The sequence below is a fragment of the Colletotrichum graminicola genome (genome assembly GCF_000149035.1).
Source record: "Colletotrichum graminicola M1.001 genomic scaffold supercont1.18, whole genome shotgun sequence".
Classification (NCBI taxonomy): Eukaryota; Fungi; Ascomycota; class Sordariomycetes; order Glomerellales; family Glomerellaceae; genus Colletotrichum; species Colletotrichum graminicola.
Genome location: NW_007361022.1, coordinates 502,220 through 518,617, shown reverse-complemented (window position 1 = coordinate 518,617; position 16,398 = coordinate 502,220). Strand labels below are relative to the sequence as shown.

General features: G+C 52.3%; 5 protein-coding genes across 5 annotated transcripts; 3 read left to right on the top strand and 2 right to left on the bottom strand.

Moving 5' to 3' along the window:
- Window positions 1–1,138: 1,138 nt before the first annotated feature.
- GLRG_05431 (ribosomal protein L33) lies at window positions 1,139–1,514 on the top strand (the record flags this gene model as incomplete). The annotated part of the gene is made up of 3 exons (XM_008096116.1): window positions 1,139–1,151; window positions 1,235–1,351; window positions 1,468–1,514. The coding sequence occupies 3 exons, from the start codon at window positions 1,139–1,141 to the stop codon at window positions 1,512–1,514; spliced, it is 177 nt and encodes a 58-aa protein (XP_008094307.1).
- A 448-nt stretch (window positions 1,515–1,962) lies between these two features.
- On the bottom strand, window positions 1,963–6,020 carry GLRG_05430 (uncharacterized protein; the record flags this gene model as incomplete). Its single annotated transcript, XM_008096115.1, has 6 exons — window positions 1,963–3,592; window positions 3,682–3,783; window positions 3,834–4,062; window positions 4,115–4,739; window positions 4,811–4,968; window positions 5,021–6,020. 6 exons carry the CDS (start codon window positions 6,018–6,020, stop codon window positions 1,963–1,965), a joined length of 3,744 nt encoding a protein of 1,247 aa, XP_008094306.1.
- Window positions 6,021–8,338: 2,318 nt separating this feature from the next.
- GLRG_05429 (uncharacterized protein) lies at window positions 8,339–8,884 on the top strand (the record flags this gene model as incomplete). Its single annotated transcript, XM_008096114.1, has 2 exons — window positions 8,339–8,537; window positions 8,604–8,884. The coding sequence occupies 2 exons, from the start codon at window positions 8,339–8,341 to the stop codon at window positions 8,882–8,884; spliced, it is 480 nt and encodes a 159-aa protein (XP_008094305.1).
- Window positions 8,885–9,074: 190 nt separating this feature from the next.
- GLRG_05428 (uncharacterized protein) lies at window positions 9,075–11,051 on the bottom strand (the record flags this gene model as incomplete). Its single annotated transcript, XM_008096113.1, has 2 exons — window positions 9,075–9,999; window positions 10,051–11,051. 2 exons carry the CDS (start codon window positions 11,049–11,051, stop codon window positions 9,075–9,077), a joined length of 1,926 nt encoding a protein of 641 aa, XP_008094304.1.
- Window positions 11,052–11,727: 676 nt separating this feature from the next.
- GLRG_05427 (uncharacterized protein) lies at window positions 11,728–16,327 on the top strand (the record flags this gene model as incomplete). Its single annotated transcript, XM_008096112.1, has 2 exons — window positions 11,728–11,766; window positions 11,819–16,327. 2 exons carry the CDS (start codon window positions 11,728–11,730, stop codon window positions 16,325–16,327), a joined length of 4,548 nt encoding a protein of 1,515 aa, XP_008094303.1.
- Between the last annotated feature and the right edge of the window lie 71 nt (window positions 16,328–16,398).

The following is a 16,398-nucleotide window of genomic DNA, read 5'->3' as shown; positions in this document are numbered from 1 at the left end:
ATACCTAAAGAATGGGCCACGAGAAAGACAAGGAATGTCTGCTGTCGGCGTGTCAAAGATGCCCCAATAGCCCAAGTGCGAGCAGCTGAACATCAAGAGTTGAAGAGTTGGGGAGAGGAAAGGAGAGAAAGTATGAGCGGCGAGCTCATCTTACCCTCCTTCCCCTCTACGGGAAAAAGGCAAGACAGAATGTCCGTTCGTTCCCCTTTATTTACCCGTCACCCGCTTTTCACTCGATCCAGCACACCCTCCTACTTCGCTCATTTGGCCCACTGGGCTGCATCTTCTGTTAGGAACCGCGACCCGAGCTGCTGCGAGACAACATGGCCGCCTAGAGGCCCGGCCGCCGGCCCAGTCGGAGGAGGGGCCGTGAGAGAAGCTACTCTGTATCAACTGCGGGCTGGCATCCAAATAGGGACGCATGCAGCACGAAAGGGCGCGAACCCAGCCCAGTCGCCGAAAGTGTCATGGTCTATCCGTCCGAACGCACGGCGGTGATGCTCGATGCCAGGACCCTGCAAGCTCTAAAAGGATCCCGGGTAGCCTTCGGGGGTAGATATCGATGAGGGAGCTCAATGACAAAGTATTGGAGATCCCGGAGAGTCCAGTCGATCAACTCCTTTCATCGCATTCACTTCATCTTACGGTGTAGACATCCTCACCGCATAGTCAATATAGACATGATGGACGGTGACTTGCAGGCCCTAAACCGTTTTAGTCCCCCTACCATCCTCGACTACTATTCTCAAAGGTTCTATGTATGACAGTGCGCTCTTCACGCCTCTCGCTGCTTGCCTTCTTCCAAACGGTCTCACTTGACTAGTATTATGTCATAAGAATATCTTTATCGACAGAAACTAAATAAAACAGTTCACTATGTGAGACACCTGCATTACTCTAGTGTATGCAGTCATCCCGATGCCAGTTGTTGCTACTGGGGTACAAAAGTCGACCCACCCAGACCGAGCCTTCACCGACAGCAGCCCCAGCCAGATCTCGGTGAGCGGCCCGTTTCCCTCCGACAGCTTCTCACCACCGCAAATTTACCACAACGCGAAGCTCCCGCAGCCTCCCAGATCGTGTACAAGCAGCTTCAAGCTCCAACCCCACCAATCGCGCGGTGCAATTCCCCTCCAAGATGGCCAAGAAAGGTTCGTTACTCGGTTTTAGGAAAATTCGTTACACGAAGCCGCATCTCTTGGATTTACCAGGCTAACTGTGGTTTCTACAACAGCCAAATCTCGTGTCATGATCGTCCGGCTCTTGTCCATGGCCGCGACTGGATACTTCTACACTTTCAAGCGCCTCCGAACCGCATCGCCTATGAGCATGCTGAAATACGACCCGATAAGTACGACGACACCTCTAGCCCCTTGTATTCCGGCATCTATGTACCCCTTTCCACCAACGTCACCCGCATCACGCCGCAAAATTGAGAATAGGATGGCAGAGCTGACGATATCACAGTTCGGAGAAAGGTTTTGTTTCTCGAGCAAAAGAAGAAGGGCAAATGAACCTGCAACTCGGCTCATCATTCGATCAACAACACATGTAACAACACTGATATCACCATATACGGCGTTTACGGCGGCATGCAATCGGGTTTCGGAAACCACATGGACGATATGTACATCAGCATGCGCACCCTCAGAGACGCCACGTCCTAGGGAGGACATTGGCACGTTGGTCCGGCACGATTGGCCGGTTGGAAGTGAAGGCTTCGATTGCCGCGATCTATATGTATATTCTACAAAAAGGAGCAACACCCCCAAATTTCTTCGTTCCATCGAATTACTACGATCCGTCTCGACGTCCCCCCCCCCAAAAATCAATCACCGATGCCACAATATCCCCATAACCTGGTCATGCCGGAATCGCGGTGCGAAGTGACTCTTTTCGAATAGCTCCACTGCTGCCTTGTTTCTTGGCTGGCTGTTGCTTCTGCTGCGAATCCATGTCGTCTCATTCGTTCCCCTGGCAGATTGAATCGGCACCTGGCTTGTGCGTACTTTGATGAAAATGACATGAAGTGTGGTCGTTGTTTTGGGACTCCTCTTGGGAACTCTGAGTGCTGTCCATCTCGGTTTGCTGTGATGACTCGATCTTCTGAGAGTTGGCCATCTTTTGCTCTCCAGCCATTGAAGACCCGTCATTACCATCGTCCACAGGAAAGCTGGCCTTGGACCGTTTCGGACGTTGAGCGGATGGTGGAAGATTACTGCCCCTTTTAGTCCCTTTTTGAATGCCTTTGCTCTCGTGCGTAGTCATCTTCTGCCAATCACCGTGATTCATCAAATAGGATAATTGAACCTTAGGATTACCCAGAAGGTTGGATCTGACATCTGAGATGGCAGTTTGACCGGTCATTAAAGCGCCCTGAACAGGTCGATTATACGAAGAGTGCCCGGCATGCCGAGTAACCAAAGGCTCTGTCGAAGCATTCAATGACCCTGTCGCCATTCTTTGCTGACGAAGGATTGGCTTGGGATGGGAACCATGGTTTTGTGACACCCTCCGATGAAGTTTCTCCTGCGCAGCTGAAGGTCCAGGCATCTCTTGGTACGGTTCCTCGACAGGTCTGCGGAACACTGTCTTCTTGCCGTTTTGTTGGACTAGCGCTGTTTCAGAGGAGGTGACTTCAAAAATCTTCAGTGGATTGACCGGATCGCCTTGTTGCAAATCGGGGAGATCTGGCTCTGGTACCACTATACTGTTGGGGGCTAGAATATCGTCGCCTATTGCGTTATCTTGTTCGAGGAGCATAGTTGCAAGTTGTTTGCTGACCGTCGTGTAGGTCTTGCCGCTTGTCTTGAGTTGTCTGATATCTTCTTTCATGTTGTTTAGCTGGACAAGCTGTTCAGCTAGCTGATCAAAAACTCCAGCGCCAACAGCCGGTGTCTGTGTTTCTCGAAGCTTGAGAGTAAGATTGATAATCCTTTGGTTTGCATCGTCGAGCTCTTTCCGAAGGTTTATAACCCCGGAGTTGTCTTCCAATGTCTTGAGACGTTTAATCTCTGCCTCACTTTCAAAAAGTTGCTTCTGGATGTTCTGTCGAGAGTCCTCTGAGTGTCTCAGTCGAAGCTCCAACTCTTGTTTTTTCTCCTGTTCCTTTGCGGCGTAGCCGTCCTTCTCGGTAAGCGTCTTACGCTGCAAGTCTTTGACGAGCTCGCTCTTTTGACGGACATCTTCCTCGGCTTGGCAAAGCCTCTCTCGCAGCTCGCGAAGCGTTACCTCTTGAGCTTCACGCTGAATTTTGAGCTCAGCCTGCATCTCAGAAACCTGATGATCCCGGCTGAGGAAAAGTTCCTGCAGAGATCGGATTTCTTCTGAGGTTGTTCCAGTTTGAGAAGCAAGGGCCACGGATGCCTTTAGTTCTTGGAGCTTACGCGTCAGCTCGGAAACAGCGTTGGAAATTTCTGTCATTTGAATATCCCTGGACTGGAGAGACAGGAACAGGTTTTGGGTTTCCTTCTTCTCTTCGGATATTTGCTGCAGTAGTTGCTCTTGTTGTTTTTGGCGTTCTGTTTGAGCTAGCACCGCCTGGTTCTGAACGGTCTTCTCAAGACTCTGAAGCCTGTCTTCAATGGTAGAACTTTCGGTTGTCAGGCTCTTTACCTCTTGCAGAAACCTGGGGAATTTCCTTTAATTGAGGAGCAAGAAGAATAATAAGGTAATACTCACTGTGGAATGAGCTCTCTCTGAAAGTTATTCAGGGCTTGACGCATCTCGTCCCCAAGATCCGCCCATGATGCTGATTGCAAATATGCTGTGATCTTGTCAAACCTGTGCCCGTTAGTTTGGCACTGTTTATTGAATTAGCAGACCGAATTTACCTTTCAATGATACTGGTTGGCAAAGCATTTGCTTCTGCTGACTTGACTTGCATTTCGTTTAGTTTGTCAGAGATCTGTCTCATGTTGTCTTCAACCCGCAACAAGAAAGCCTCCCGGTCTCTGCTCTTGCTTAGCTGTTCCTCCAAACCTTTGGTTTTATCTGCTTCGGCAAGCAAATTCCCCTCGAGCTTTTCCATTGCCGACTCCAAGCTCTTGGTTTTTGAGGCAGCTGTCTATCGTTAGCCATACCATCCTGATGCTATCGCGCCGACCTTACTCACCAGCATGCAATTCCTGATGAAGTAAATCTCTTTTGTCGTCGAATATGCGATTCAGATTGTCTTGAGCAGCTTCTTTCTCCTTCAAGGTCGAGTGGAAGTGCTTTTCGGACTCCTGATGTTCCTTTCTCATGTCATCGATTGCCCTCTGGCTGATGTCCTTGGATTGCTGCCAGAGCTCCTGGTGCTCCGCAATGGCCTTGTTAAGATGATCTTTGTATCCGCGTCCTTTCTCTTTCAACTTTTCCAGCTTGGATTGTTTCTCTTCACATTTGATTTTCAATTCGGACATCTCCGCGGCATGCCCCTTTCCCAAAGCTCGAAGTTTGGCAACCTCTGCTTCCAGCTCTTTCTCTCGACCATCACGTTGAGCCATGATGGCAATGATTTCGTCGTTCTTCTGCAGCAGTGAAGATATTTCGGCATTAAGGGCCTTCTGGTGCTCTTGATCTTGTTCATGGCGTAGATAAGACATTTCCATGTGTGTCTTTAATGCCTCTATTGCCCGCTCCTGACCTGCGATCTCGTTTTTCATACTTTCTTCCGTCAGTTTCGCATCCTCAAGAAACCTGTTGTGGTGAGTTATCATGCTCTGAAGTACATCGAAGTGGCTTTTTTGCACGTGGCTCTGTGTTTGGGGTTGGCCGTATCGACGGTCGGCCTGGCCATTGGAGCCGGGTTCCTCTTGGATCAGCCGACTATGTCGTTCTTGATGACGAAGACGCGACTGTCGACTTTTTGAAACATTTGACTGCCGTGAAAGTGTGCGTTGAGGAACAGATTCTCGTTGTTCGTGTCGGAAAAACCGAATTGGCTGCTGTCGAGTAGTACGGTGCCGTCGTTGCTTGCCCACGGTGCTTGGAGTACTTTTCTGTGGCAGTTCAAGGTCACCAACAGGAGTACGTGTACGGGACACATTTTCTTCGAGGTGCTGCTTGTTATAGCTGGGCGTGTGGAATTTCTGTTCACGTATGACCCTCTCGAAAGTGTTCCCATCGTGGGCTTGTGGCGTATTGACTGAAATCATGGTCTCCATTCTTTGGTCTGATGCATGCGCGGGCTTGACCATGCCGTTTGTTGCTCCTTGAGGGCTGTTGAGGCATGATATGTTAACTCTGTCAATGACTGGACTTCGGCCTGATTCCTGGACAGGTGTTCGATAGAAACCAGGAAGGCCAGCGTCGGCATCAGCAAAAGGGCGACCCTTGATGCGGCCTTCCACGGTGGAACCCGGACGGTAATCGATACTGTTTCTTCGGGATCTTGAAACGTCTTCTACAGCTGGATGGTTTTCGAACGGAGGGCTCATTCCACCTGAGATATGCCGAGTCGGCATCCCAGCCCGAATGCTTACATGCTCCAATTCGGGCTGGACAGAGTTCAGATCCAGATCATCAGTGATTGATCGGCTTTGCTTTTCCTGACGGATACAGCTCGATGAATTGTCTGTCTGAGAACCGGCAGTTTGGCGATGTTGATCATGACTGTTATTGGGAGAAGTCCGTTCCCAGTATTGACTTGGTGTGCCGTACTCAGGAGGTGATGTGTCGACAACAGGCCTGTCTGCCTCACCTTTTGGAGATTTAAGGGTCTTGAAATCAAAATTAAGATGTTTTTTGCGGCCAGAGAACTGGTTAGGCTTGTGCTTTGGCTGCGGTGCAAAAGCGAACAATTCATTCGCCTCAAGAACCTGCTTCTCCTCTGATTTTTCTGACTGTACTACGCGATGCTGGCTCTTTTTCTCATCTTGCAAGACACAGGTGGTGGTCGACTGCAAGTCTTGGAGCTGGTTTGGCAAGCCTCGCTGTGATCCCACGCTGGAAGTGGAATTATCGCTTGGAGTATTATCCTTCAGAAGGTGATTGGAGCCGGGCTCCTGAAGCGGATCAGGGCTGGATTCGCCAGCCATGTTGAAGGTCAAGGCGAAGTCTGGGGCGATGCTGCCAGTGGTAGAAGCTAGTTCCTGTGCTTTGAGAGAAAAGTATCAAATGAACATCAAACTGGCAAAAAGAAGAAAGAAAGAAGAAGGGAAAAGGCCGTCGATGATCGAGGAGACCCGGATTTTGAAGCCAGAAAATTGTGGTTGGATGGCTAAATGGGCATGAGGGTAGCAGATGAGGATCACGAGCAACATAATGCATGATCAGGCGAATATTTGACTATGCACACTGGGAAGCACTGCTCGGAACGCCTGCTACGATAGGGCTGTTGCTAATCCCCCGGAAAGAATGAGTGATAAACTACTTATCACTAGGATCGAGGAGCAGTAGCCATGAGGCAGATGCTGTAGTGATTATGGAAGGCGCTGACTCTTCAACGACACCAAACGGTACCTGCCCGGTTGTACAAGTCCATCTTCTTCATTGTGTCTTGCACAACCAAGCCGACATCTTTTACAGCAGACCGACGGATCTTTCTGCATAGATACACATGTTTGATTAGTTGTCATTGCTCACGACAACTGACATACAATGACAAGCCGAAGGAGATTTCTGTCACTCCTCAATGGTACTGAAACAAGGTGAGGTACTGGCGCTCACTACGGCGGCTTCCTATTAACTAGTAGTTTGCGTAACCGACTTTCCTCAAATACATGCTTGGGATAAGATCAAAGAGGGGAGGTGTGGCCGAGTGACAGAGGATTGGAGAAGAACTCTAATGAATCTTGAACCGACCGAAGAATCTATGCAGGAATCCTGCCATGAATGAATGTCAGCACCTTTCCCCGTCGAGTCCTGTGTCTGCGGCGACAAGAGGCTAGGCAGATCGGCTGCTACAAATACAGGTTGGGAACTGGACTGCCGTGACAGTGATAATGTAGGAATCCAAAGCTGTAATCAATAAAAGGACGATTCGGGGCCAGACACCGTTTCTCAACGCCGGTGATAACACCAAAGACAACTCAATCGACATTTCCACGATGTAATGGCCTTGCAGGACAAATTTGGCTATCAGAACTCCGTTCCAACTCCGAGCAATGAAGCACGGCAGAAGAGGACACTCACCCTCCGGCCCTACGATCTACTCCCTGATGCAACCTGCTGAATGGCCGATGCAGGCCCAGCGACGAAACCCCGCGGCGGTCACATGGGAGACACCAAGATCTTCCAGGATAGGTACAAGCCAAGGCCACTATCCAATTTTAGAAGCTCTCCGAGAGAAAGCCAAGTAACTCCGATGTCCGTCGAGAGAAAGGCATGAGCATAAAGGAGAACAAGCGGTAACTGACACTTCGGCGGCATCATCGTCGGAATCGGCATGATCCGCGCCTCCAAGGAGGGCTTAGGCCATGGCCGACCCCTCGCCGGATATTCCTCCTCGTCAGCAAAAGCGTGACAGTGACGAGGTGTGCAGATGCCATCACATAAAGCGAAGCCACATAACGTGCCTCGCTGACAAAGGCCTTCAAATCAGCCCCGGCAGCTCGCTGGTCACACCGCATAGTCAAGTTGACACTTGCGCATTCCCATCCCGATCACACGATTAGACTTGCTAATATAGCATCCACTGCCATAACCGGCTGCTCTAGACATATATGCAGATGCCAAGAGACAGCCATGGAGACTGTGATAGTGTAGTTTCAACGCACGTCTTCGTCCCCTGCGCCCCCCCTTCCCCTCAAAAACCAGCCGAGCCGCTCACTCCTAGCCCCGCCCGCTGATTGGCCACCATACCCCTGCCCCCTAATGTGAAAGCGCCTTATGCCGGCGCTTCGAGGCCGTTCAACGCCAATGAGAGAGCATCGCGAGCCTAGCTTAACCATCTGGGACTCGAGACTGCTCAGAGTGGTAGGTAGAACAAGGTGTCTTGATACGGTTCCTGCATTTGTCTTCGTACGCCCCACTACGCACGCCCACGAGGTTGTATAGAGAAGGGAAGTCGCTTGTAGCTCATCACATATGCTGCCCGATGCATCTTCTGGGTGGTTGCCGCTTGCGAGGGGGGGAGGGGGGAGGGGACCAACGATTGGCGCTGGACGACCATTCAAAACGACACCCTCGAGGCGCTTGAGCAATGTAAATAGTGAGTTGGGCCACATCCGTGGCGCCGGGTATCCTTTCGATTTTGTCCAACGTTGTTTTCTTACTCTACTCATACGAGTCTGACGCCGTATTCCCATTTTCTTTTCGACCCATCTAGTTTGCCTGCGCCTCTTGAACTTTTCCCGATCCTCCAAAACGACTCTATTTCCTCTCCGCGAGCGGTATTTTGGCCAATAACACGAACATGTCAGCCACAACCTCCAACTTTTTCCCACTGGCGACCGATACCTATTTTCCAGACACACCCGGCGATGCCAGCTCATCTGGGAATGGAGTCGACACCGAGGCAGGCGCATCTGGTGACAGCCCTGGAGCAGTCGACTTGTCCCGCGAAGCTATGATCGCTATCATCGTAGTCGTCTCCGTGGTTGGCGCTCTTGGAAGTACGTGTGAAACGAATTAAAAGACGCAAACTCCTGTGGAACACCATTTCGCTGACCCATACACAGTTGGCATGGCCATTTTGTTCTATGTTGCCAAGAAGCGTGAATGGAAGATCAGAGAGACCATGCGCAAGTCCGCCAGGAAAGTCGTCACTGCCCTCACGCCGCGGAGGACCGAGTTCCCCCGATCAGTCAAAGAGTCTTCATCCCCGCCACGCAGCCACCGCGGCCTCGCGAGACTCGCTGATGACGTGCCGCCCACACCCAGAGTCCGTCCAGAAGATCTCGAAAAGGGTCTGGCACAGGCTGAGTCGAAGCGCAAGTTGATGAGGTGGGGTCGGAAGTGAGCACAAGATAGAGGGTAGTAGGACCCGGGGGTTGCGGGCCGCCAACTGGCTTGGTGCTGGTGTAATGGGTGGGTTCATTTGCCAAGGCGGTCGAGCCTGGACGATTGATGAACATGATTCTGCGTGCGGCGTAAGGAGTCCCCTTCTTTGTACTATTATATTGCCCCTGGATATCTGATAGCGGTTATACTTATAGCCTTCGGAATGTATTTGTGCTGGCGCTTCTTCTCGAGTTGTTCTTGTGATCCCGAGGTCTTGAGTCGTCGTGATGATCCGGTTGTTGCCCACCATGCTTCTTCTTGCCATGCGGAACAAATGTGACCGTCTTCTCGCCGTACGCATCTCCACGGTTCGTCTTATTGATGCGGCCCGACTTTTGTACCCGGGCACCCAGGGCAGTGTCCCTTTCTTTTCCGCCCTTCATGTTGGAAGAAGAAATCTTCATTTCGTAATCCTGGGTAGCCTTCTTTCCGAGACCCTTGGGTCCCGAGTCTACGACAGGGCGAGCAGCAGAACTGACACCGACCTCGTGAGCATCCTTTGCGGCAACCTTCGTGCTAGGATTGAGAGCACGGAACTCGTAGGTGGACTCGTCGACAGCGAAGGCCTCGTCCTCGAAGAGCTTTCTGAAACGATCGTCGCCGAGGAGGCCGGCCTGTGTGTCCACAACCTCTCTGTTCTCTTGCTTCTTGAGGAGCTTGTCGGCGAGCTTCTGGTTGACCTTGACCTTTTTGTTGCCTCTGATTCTGCTGGCGCGCTCCTTCTCGACCTTCTCCTTGATGCGCTTCGTCCGCTCCTCCTCCCATACATAGGGGTTCGCGATAAGACGTGCCTGCTCGTAGAGCTTCGACGCCACAAAGTAACCGTGCATGTACGGTCGGAGCAGGTTCGTCTTGCCAATCAAATGCTCCATGCTCAATTGCTTAAGCTCTGGCAGCGTCAAGAACTTGTAGTTGTCGTAGGTCTCTGAGCGGACCTCCTCCGCCATCTCCTCGACCATGTTGTCCAGGAACGAGCACCATCTCGGGGCCGGTCCCAGGCTGGGGATGAAAAAGGAGTGCTGTGATTTGCCTTCATTGGCCGTGAGAAGCATACCAGTGTCCTTGCACCAAGCGCTAATTTTTGGTTAGCGAAATCCTAAATATGCTTGGAACTCCATCACTTACACATCGTTGAGATCTACGATGGGCTCAACCGAGGTCCAAGGCGTGCCGTCGGTCTCATCCCATATTTTGATAATCCTCTTGTCAGCAGAAAGAATCTTCTTCTCTTGCGAAGCAGTGGTCATATGAATCAGCTTCTTGATCGGGAACCCGTAACCTTGGTCCTTGGTCAAGAGAGGAACAGGGCGACGCAAATCGAACAGCTGAACCATGCCGGTCGCGGAACCGGTGGCAATAGACAGTCCCGAAACACTGAAGTCCAAGGCGGTGATGGCACCCTCCTGACACCCAAGACGCGCCACTCTGGACTTCGATCTAGGGTCCCAGAACTCAACTGTGCCGATGGACGTACCAAAAGCGGCAAGGCCATGGGTGCCCTCTGCCAACGCAGCAGCGTTGACACTTCCCGCTTCAATACTTCCCTGCAAACCAGCCCCTTCCTCATCCCCGCCGACATCAATCTGAAAAGACTTCATGAATCTGCCAATCTCGAGGTTCAGGCGGAAAACTTCGCCCAAGCCATCCTGGTCCACGCCCACTGCCGGGACAAGTGCTTCAGTAGACTGTCTGTCGTAAAGCAAGTCTCTCCCGTAACGGGGAATGCGGATTGTGTAGTGACAGCCCATGGGAGTGTGAAACTCAAGGCGTCGGTCGTCTTGGAGAAGCAGAGTTTTCGAGTAGTCGGAGGAGAGGATGGTCAACTTTTCGGTAAGAGAGTTCGTATGGCGTGCGAACGACAGTGATAGCTGGGGGAGGTTGTGAACGTGAATTTGAGGCTTGTAGGTTCCTGCGCTGACGGCCCAGTCGCCATCTTCACTGACACGAATGCAGGTACTGGCCTCCTCGAACTCAAAGTCTTGGAGAAGCTCGACTCGGTTTTGGTATTCGGGGTCGTTCTTCAGCGATCGCTTTCTCCGTCTCGCCAGCCAGTCCGGTAAAGGTCTGGCTGTTGACGCGCCGGAGACGGTGTAGACCGGGACAGTTCCCGGGTATGTCAATTTCATCGTGTTTGTCGGAGACCACGATCGAGAATTTCTGGGTGTGTTCTGCGCGACGATTCGACGACGAGAGTAAGAAATCCTGCGGCCGAGGGTCTGCAAAGGAACTTTTTTTCTTTCTTATCGATAAGCGAGTCGATGCGGGAGCCACGCCTCAAGGACCCGCCCACCCCTAATGTTGCACTTACTGGCTGGGCCTGCTGTTAGTGCACTCCGTGGCTCCAGTTTACCCTCCGCCATCTTGACCCGGCCTGGCCATGATTGCCAAAGCTTCGACAACATCCAACAACGTCCGACAACGATTACAACGACAAAGGCCGAGTATCGGTGGCATCTAGGTTCCCATCACCTTGCGGTTAAGTGGGAAACACTACTCATTAGACGCTGCTTGATAATTCTGGAACGGTTCAGGACTCGGTTGATGCCGAGAAGCCGGTCCTTTGGTCGCGCTTTGGACCCACGGAGATGGAGTCGATGACTTCGCGAATTCGAACAAACCACTTTGCCGATATCCCTTTCAATCGCATATCAACTTCCGACCGATGCCGAAGCGAAACGAATATTTTATGACTGCCGATATCCAACTGTGAATCGGCTCCTGTGGCCCCTGGGAGCTTTAGCTACCGCGAGTTGATGTTGCGACACGGAACACATCCCGCCGTTGCGAGACTCGACCGTCGATATGGACACAAGCGAATACGATACTAATACCTTATTGAATGTTCGTTCAGGAGCTGGAAACTGTATGTCTTTTGCTGACAAATTACTGCTAGAATAACATCTCGTCGATCGTTTACCGAGTTTATGAACCGTCTCAGGAACACGCGCAAACGTTCCCTTCAGCGGCGGCGGACGTCGAGACCGAGCTAAGAAACCGCGGCCACATTGTCTACTACGACGCAACCAGACGCGTTCTGTGGTACTTTTACATTTCGAGTAAAGATGCGGTCTCGGGCGACGAAAGCGATGGTATACTGGGCAACAGTGTCAGTATCGCTGGCGCAACACTGTTGACGGCTGACGAAGGGTCTTTCGAGCCAGTCAGTTTGTTCAAAGGGCGGGCGCCAGGGCAGCAACCCGCGAATACACCGACGAGTTCGTCGTCGAGCAACTCGGCTCTTGACTTGTCGCTTCGAAACCAGCAGACAGGGATCTCTGTACTGCCAACCTCTTCTGACCCCGAACCAAAGGGCACAGGCTTGGCTACCCTGCCCGACATATATGAGCAGTTCATCACGGCAATTTTATCAACGATATCGGCGGCCTTTTGCAGTCGCGTCTCGGCGATACCCCTAAATCACCGAACCGTTTTGCTGCCGTCAAAAGTCATGCGAGATGGCCAAGCTGAACGGGCTCTAGACACTGAAGCCGCCGTTGTTGGAACATTCCGGATCTACCTTACCACGACAGGGGCGTTGGTCATGAGTTTGTCTGTGTCCTGCTGCGAGGGTCTTTTGTCGGTGAACGAGCCATCCTCGCCGAGTCAACTTGTGCTAGGTTCTCAGATTCTGGCCGCCCCCTTCGGTGTTCTGGCAAACTATCAGGGATTCGTAGGCGGAGGCTTATCGTATCCCGAACTTGGCCTAGGACAGACGCCGGATACGCAGCTTTGGAGAGGCGCGGACGCTAGATCCTCACAATGGAGAGACACCTGCATCAAAATTTTCCAGTCCCGCGGGCTGTCCCCCATCCTCCTTCAGTCTTGTCCATGGATCGCATTGCAGATGCTTCGCCGAAAATCTGGCGAGCATAAGATTGAGGGTAAAATGACGCCATTTCCTTCCACATTGGCTACGATATCTTGGCCTGCAGTCCTCTGTTTCCGTAAAAAGTCCGTTATGCTTGCGCGAAATAGCGGTCTAGGGGATCCTGTGCTGCTAGCCCAAGACGAAACGTCTGATTTCTTGAACGAAGCGAGGACATGGTTTCAGCTCGGCACTGAACGGGACGAAAAAGTCTCTAAACGGAAAAAGGAGAGGGAAATCGCGGCTTCAAGAGAGGCTGTCGCGGCAGTCCCGGCACAACAAGCAAACGGGCATTCACCATTAGGATTGAGACGTGCAAGCAACGCCGCTGCCGCGGGTACGATGTACCCTACACCGCCTGACGGAGTTCAAAATCCCCTGGGTATAACACCTTCCATGGACGGGACGACTTCTAGCCCGGGTGCCCCAGGGACTACAATGGCGGTAGTTGACATAGATACGACCATGACTGACACAGGCACGCATGACGTATCCGCGATGAACACTAGCCAGCACAACGAAGCATACGGCGACGGATGGCATTCGAGCGATAGTAAAAGAGACCGGGCCGACTCATTTCTGGCTGGCGACAACGACAACCTGTTTGGTGATATGGGACCAGACATGTTTGGGGATACGGACATTACCGACGCTGACTTCAGCTTCTTCGACGAAGAGGGCGGCAATGATCTCGATCTGTCGGGCTTGCCTGACTTGGGTATGCCTGACGCGCCGCCTGCGCCACCTGCGATCCCGGCACCTGTGCCCGAGCCTGCAAAATTAATTCTTCCCGTAGAGGAAGCTAAGCCGGTACTCAGTCCTCCGATATTCGCGAAACCGGAATTGAAGCATGCGCGAAGCACGCTGTTGGATGAAGGGAAGCAAAGGTCCAGCGTGGAAAAGACAGCTGGCGTCAAACGCGAATCAAGTCCGTTCGATCCAGATACTGTCTACAAAAGAGTTCGGGCTTCCCTGGCGGACATCCGCTCTGCTCAACAGAGAACACCAGCGCGGAAGGGCAGTGTCTTCGATAGTGTGGACTTCGACCCGGTTCTGCCTCTTGTGAACAAGAAGTATGAACAAGGCGGACGTTTTGACTGTCCCCCGATATTCCAAGGCCGTTCGCAAGACGCAAGCAAGCAGACCGTTTCGCAGGGCCCTCCAACGACTGACTATCTGCGAAGACACGGAAAACAAAGGAAAACTTTGCGACAACCGGAACGTACAAATGCGCTGATTCGTACGATCACGGGTAATCTCGAGAACAGCCCCCTTGTTGCGAGCCCCGGAAAAGGGGATGACTTGGCATCTGATGCGGACGATGTTAGTCTGGTATCAGATCAGGATGACTCGAGCACGTCAGAAGATGAGCCAGCATCGCCCTTCAAGTCTAGTATCCGAAGACTCAACCTGGACGATGACGTTGCCTCCCATGTCACCTCCTTAAAAGACATCGAATCCGTGGATGACTCTGACCCGGCGTTAGCTTTGGATCTCCCGAAACTTGCCAAGGCTGAGGCGTCGGAAACACTGATACCTAAATACTTTGAAGACGCAGAGTCGCTCCCTATTTATCTTTCTCTCCCGGACGAAGATGCAATTACGATTGCGCAGATCGTGACCGAGCAGGCCGCGACGGGTAGCCTGAGAATACGGGATGCGCTTGCGAATACATTGAATACAGCCATTGTATCAGATACGCGGCGCCAGCTGTCTTCCCTTGGCCGGACTGCCCTACAGGCACTGCGCGAAGTTATTCCCCCTTGCCTCGGAGAGTTCAACGCCTGCAACTTCAAAGGCCTTGTTGAAGTCCCCGATGTTCCTTTGATTGGACCGCCCAGCCGGCTTCATCCGAGGCCGGCCAACCCGCGAGACAACGCGGAGCCACCAAAGCCGAACAACCTCTTTCAAATTCCAGCTCCTCACATGGAGCTTCGTCGTGCAGAAGCCAGGCTGTCGGTTCTGCCCGTAAGTGTTCAGTTTTGGGAAAGCCTGGGACTTGGTCCTGCTCAAGGGACGAAGGACGTCAACGTTGTGTGCGTATTCCCTCATTGGGACGGGATGTCAGATGTTGCTGCAGCATTCTTGGATCGCATGCGAAACGTATACGAACTTTTGAAACTGGGCTCCTTTGAGCGTCTGCCGTCCAGTTCTAAAGTCGCTGATGGTTTGGTGCCTTTCGAAGCAGACAAGGTCGCAACTTCGCCAGGCACCGTGAGCCCTCACATTGTTGCGGGCTTGGGCGATCGTATGGAAGCCCTTAATCAAGGCCTCCTTTTGGCTAACGCTAAGGAGAAGAATTTTGTGATATACTTTGTATATCCTCCTGACCATCCTGGCTCCATCGTCGAGGCCTGTACCGCTTTCCAGCAACTTTTTGAGATGCACAAAAGGTCTCTATCCGACAAAAGGCAAACGCCGACCAATGAGTTAGTTTTACAGCTGGTACCCTTGGACTTCTTGACTTCCTCGAAAGGAATGGTGGAGCCGACACCAAACGACGCGATCAAGTTGGCGATCGAGACATACGATCGTTGCACGTTATTCGGCGGACCGATGCCGTCGCCTGCCATCATACTCGAGCAGTCATTCCCACGAGGAATCGACTTCAAACTGTCCGCCACATCGTCATCGTCGCTCATGCATGAGAACACTTGCATTCACATCGCCTACGCCCAAAGCATCGATGAGAGGTGGATCACCGCTGCATGGACCGACAATAGGGGCTCCCAGCAGATGACAGCGTCTTACAACCTTGGTCGCAAGGGCAAGGCCCTTTCGACGTCGCTTAATGATGTCTGCCACGAGATATGGGAAACCACCCATGATTTGATCTCCAAATGGAAGGTCCATTGGCGTGTGGTCATATCCAAGTGCGGGTTCATGGATGCGCAGGAGATTGGATTCTGGCAGGGGCTCGCGCAGACGGAGTCGGTGGCAACTGTGAGCTTAACGTTGATATCGGTCGATACCAATCCGTCGATGCAGTTGGTTCCGCCCGCTATCAAGGTCTCGGCAACAGCGCCATCGGCTTTCTACACAACGCCTGTTTCCACCCCACAGGCGTCCATCGTATCGCCGGAGCAAAGTGGCACCCCTGTAACACCCATGAAGGAGAACAACCCGGCGAACGCTGCGACCCCGGGCGGCACTCCTGGTGATGGTAACGCAGAGCCAGCCGAAGGAGACGCCATCCTCCTCGATGTCACGGATCAATCATGGGGCGCCGTCCTCTCGCACCGACTAAGTAACTCATACTCGCTAGGCGAGCTGAACCCGGCTCTCATCAGCGGCTACCTCGTCAAGCGCGGCGGGACAAAGCTTGAAGACCCACCCGTGGTCATGGAGGTCAACATTGTACACGCGGACAACAACCCACGCATGTACGAGGGACTGATGCGCGAGATGCTCACCTACTTCAGGGGCCTCGGCACCCTGGCTCGCGCGAGGGGCGTTATAGATAGGGGGACGGATGTCCGGCCTTGGCACATTGCCGCGGCGGAAAAGGGCGTTCGGGCATTGTATCTTTTGATGTGATTAGGAAACAACGACGGAAGTGTAAATGTAGATTTTTCTTTTTCTTTTTTCTGGAGCCTAAAGAACAAGAA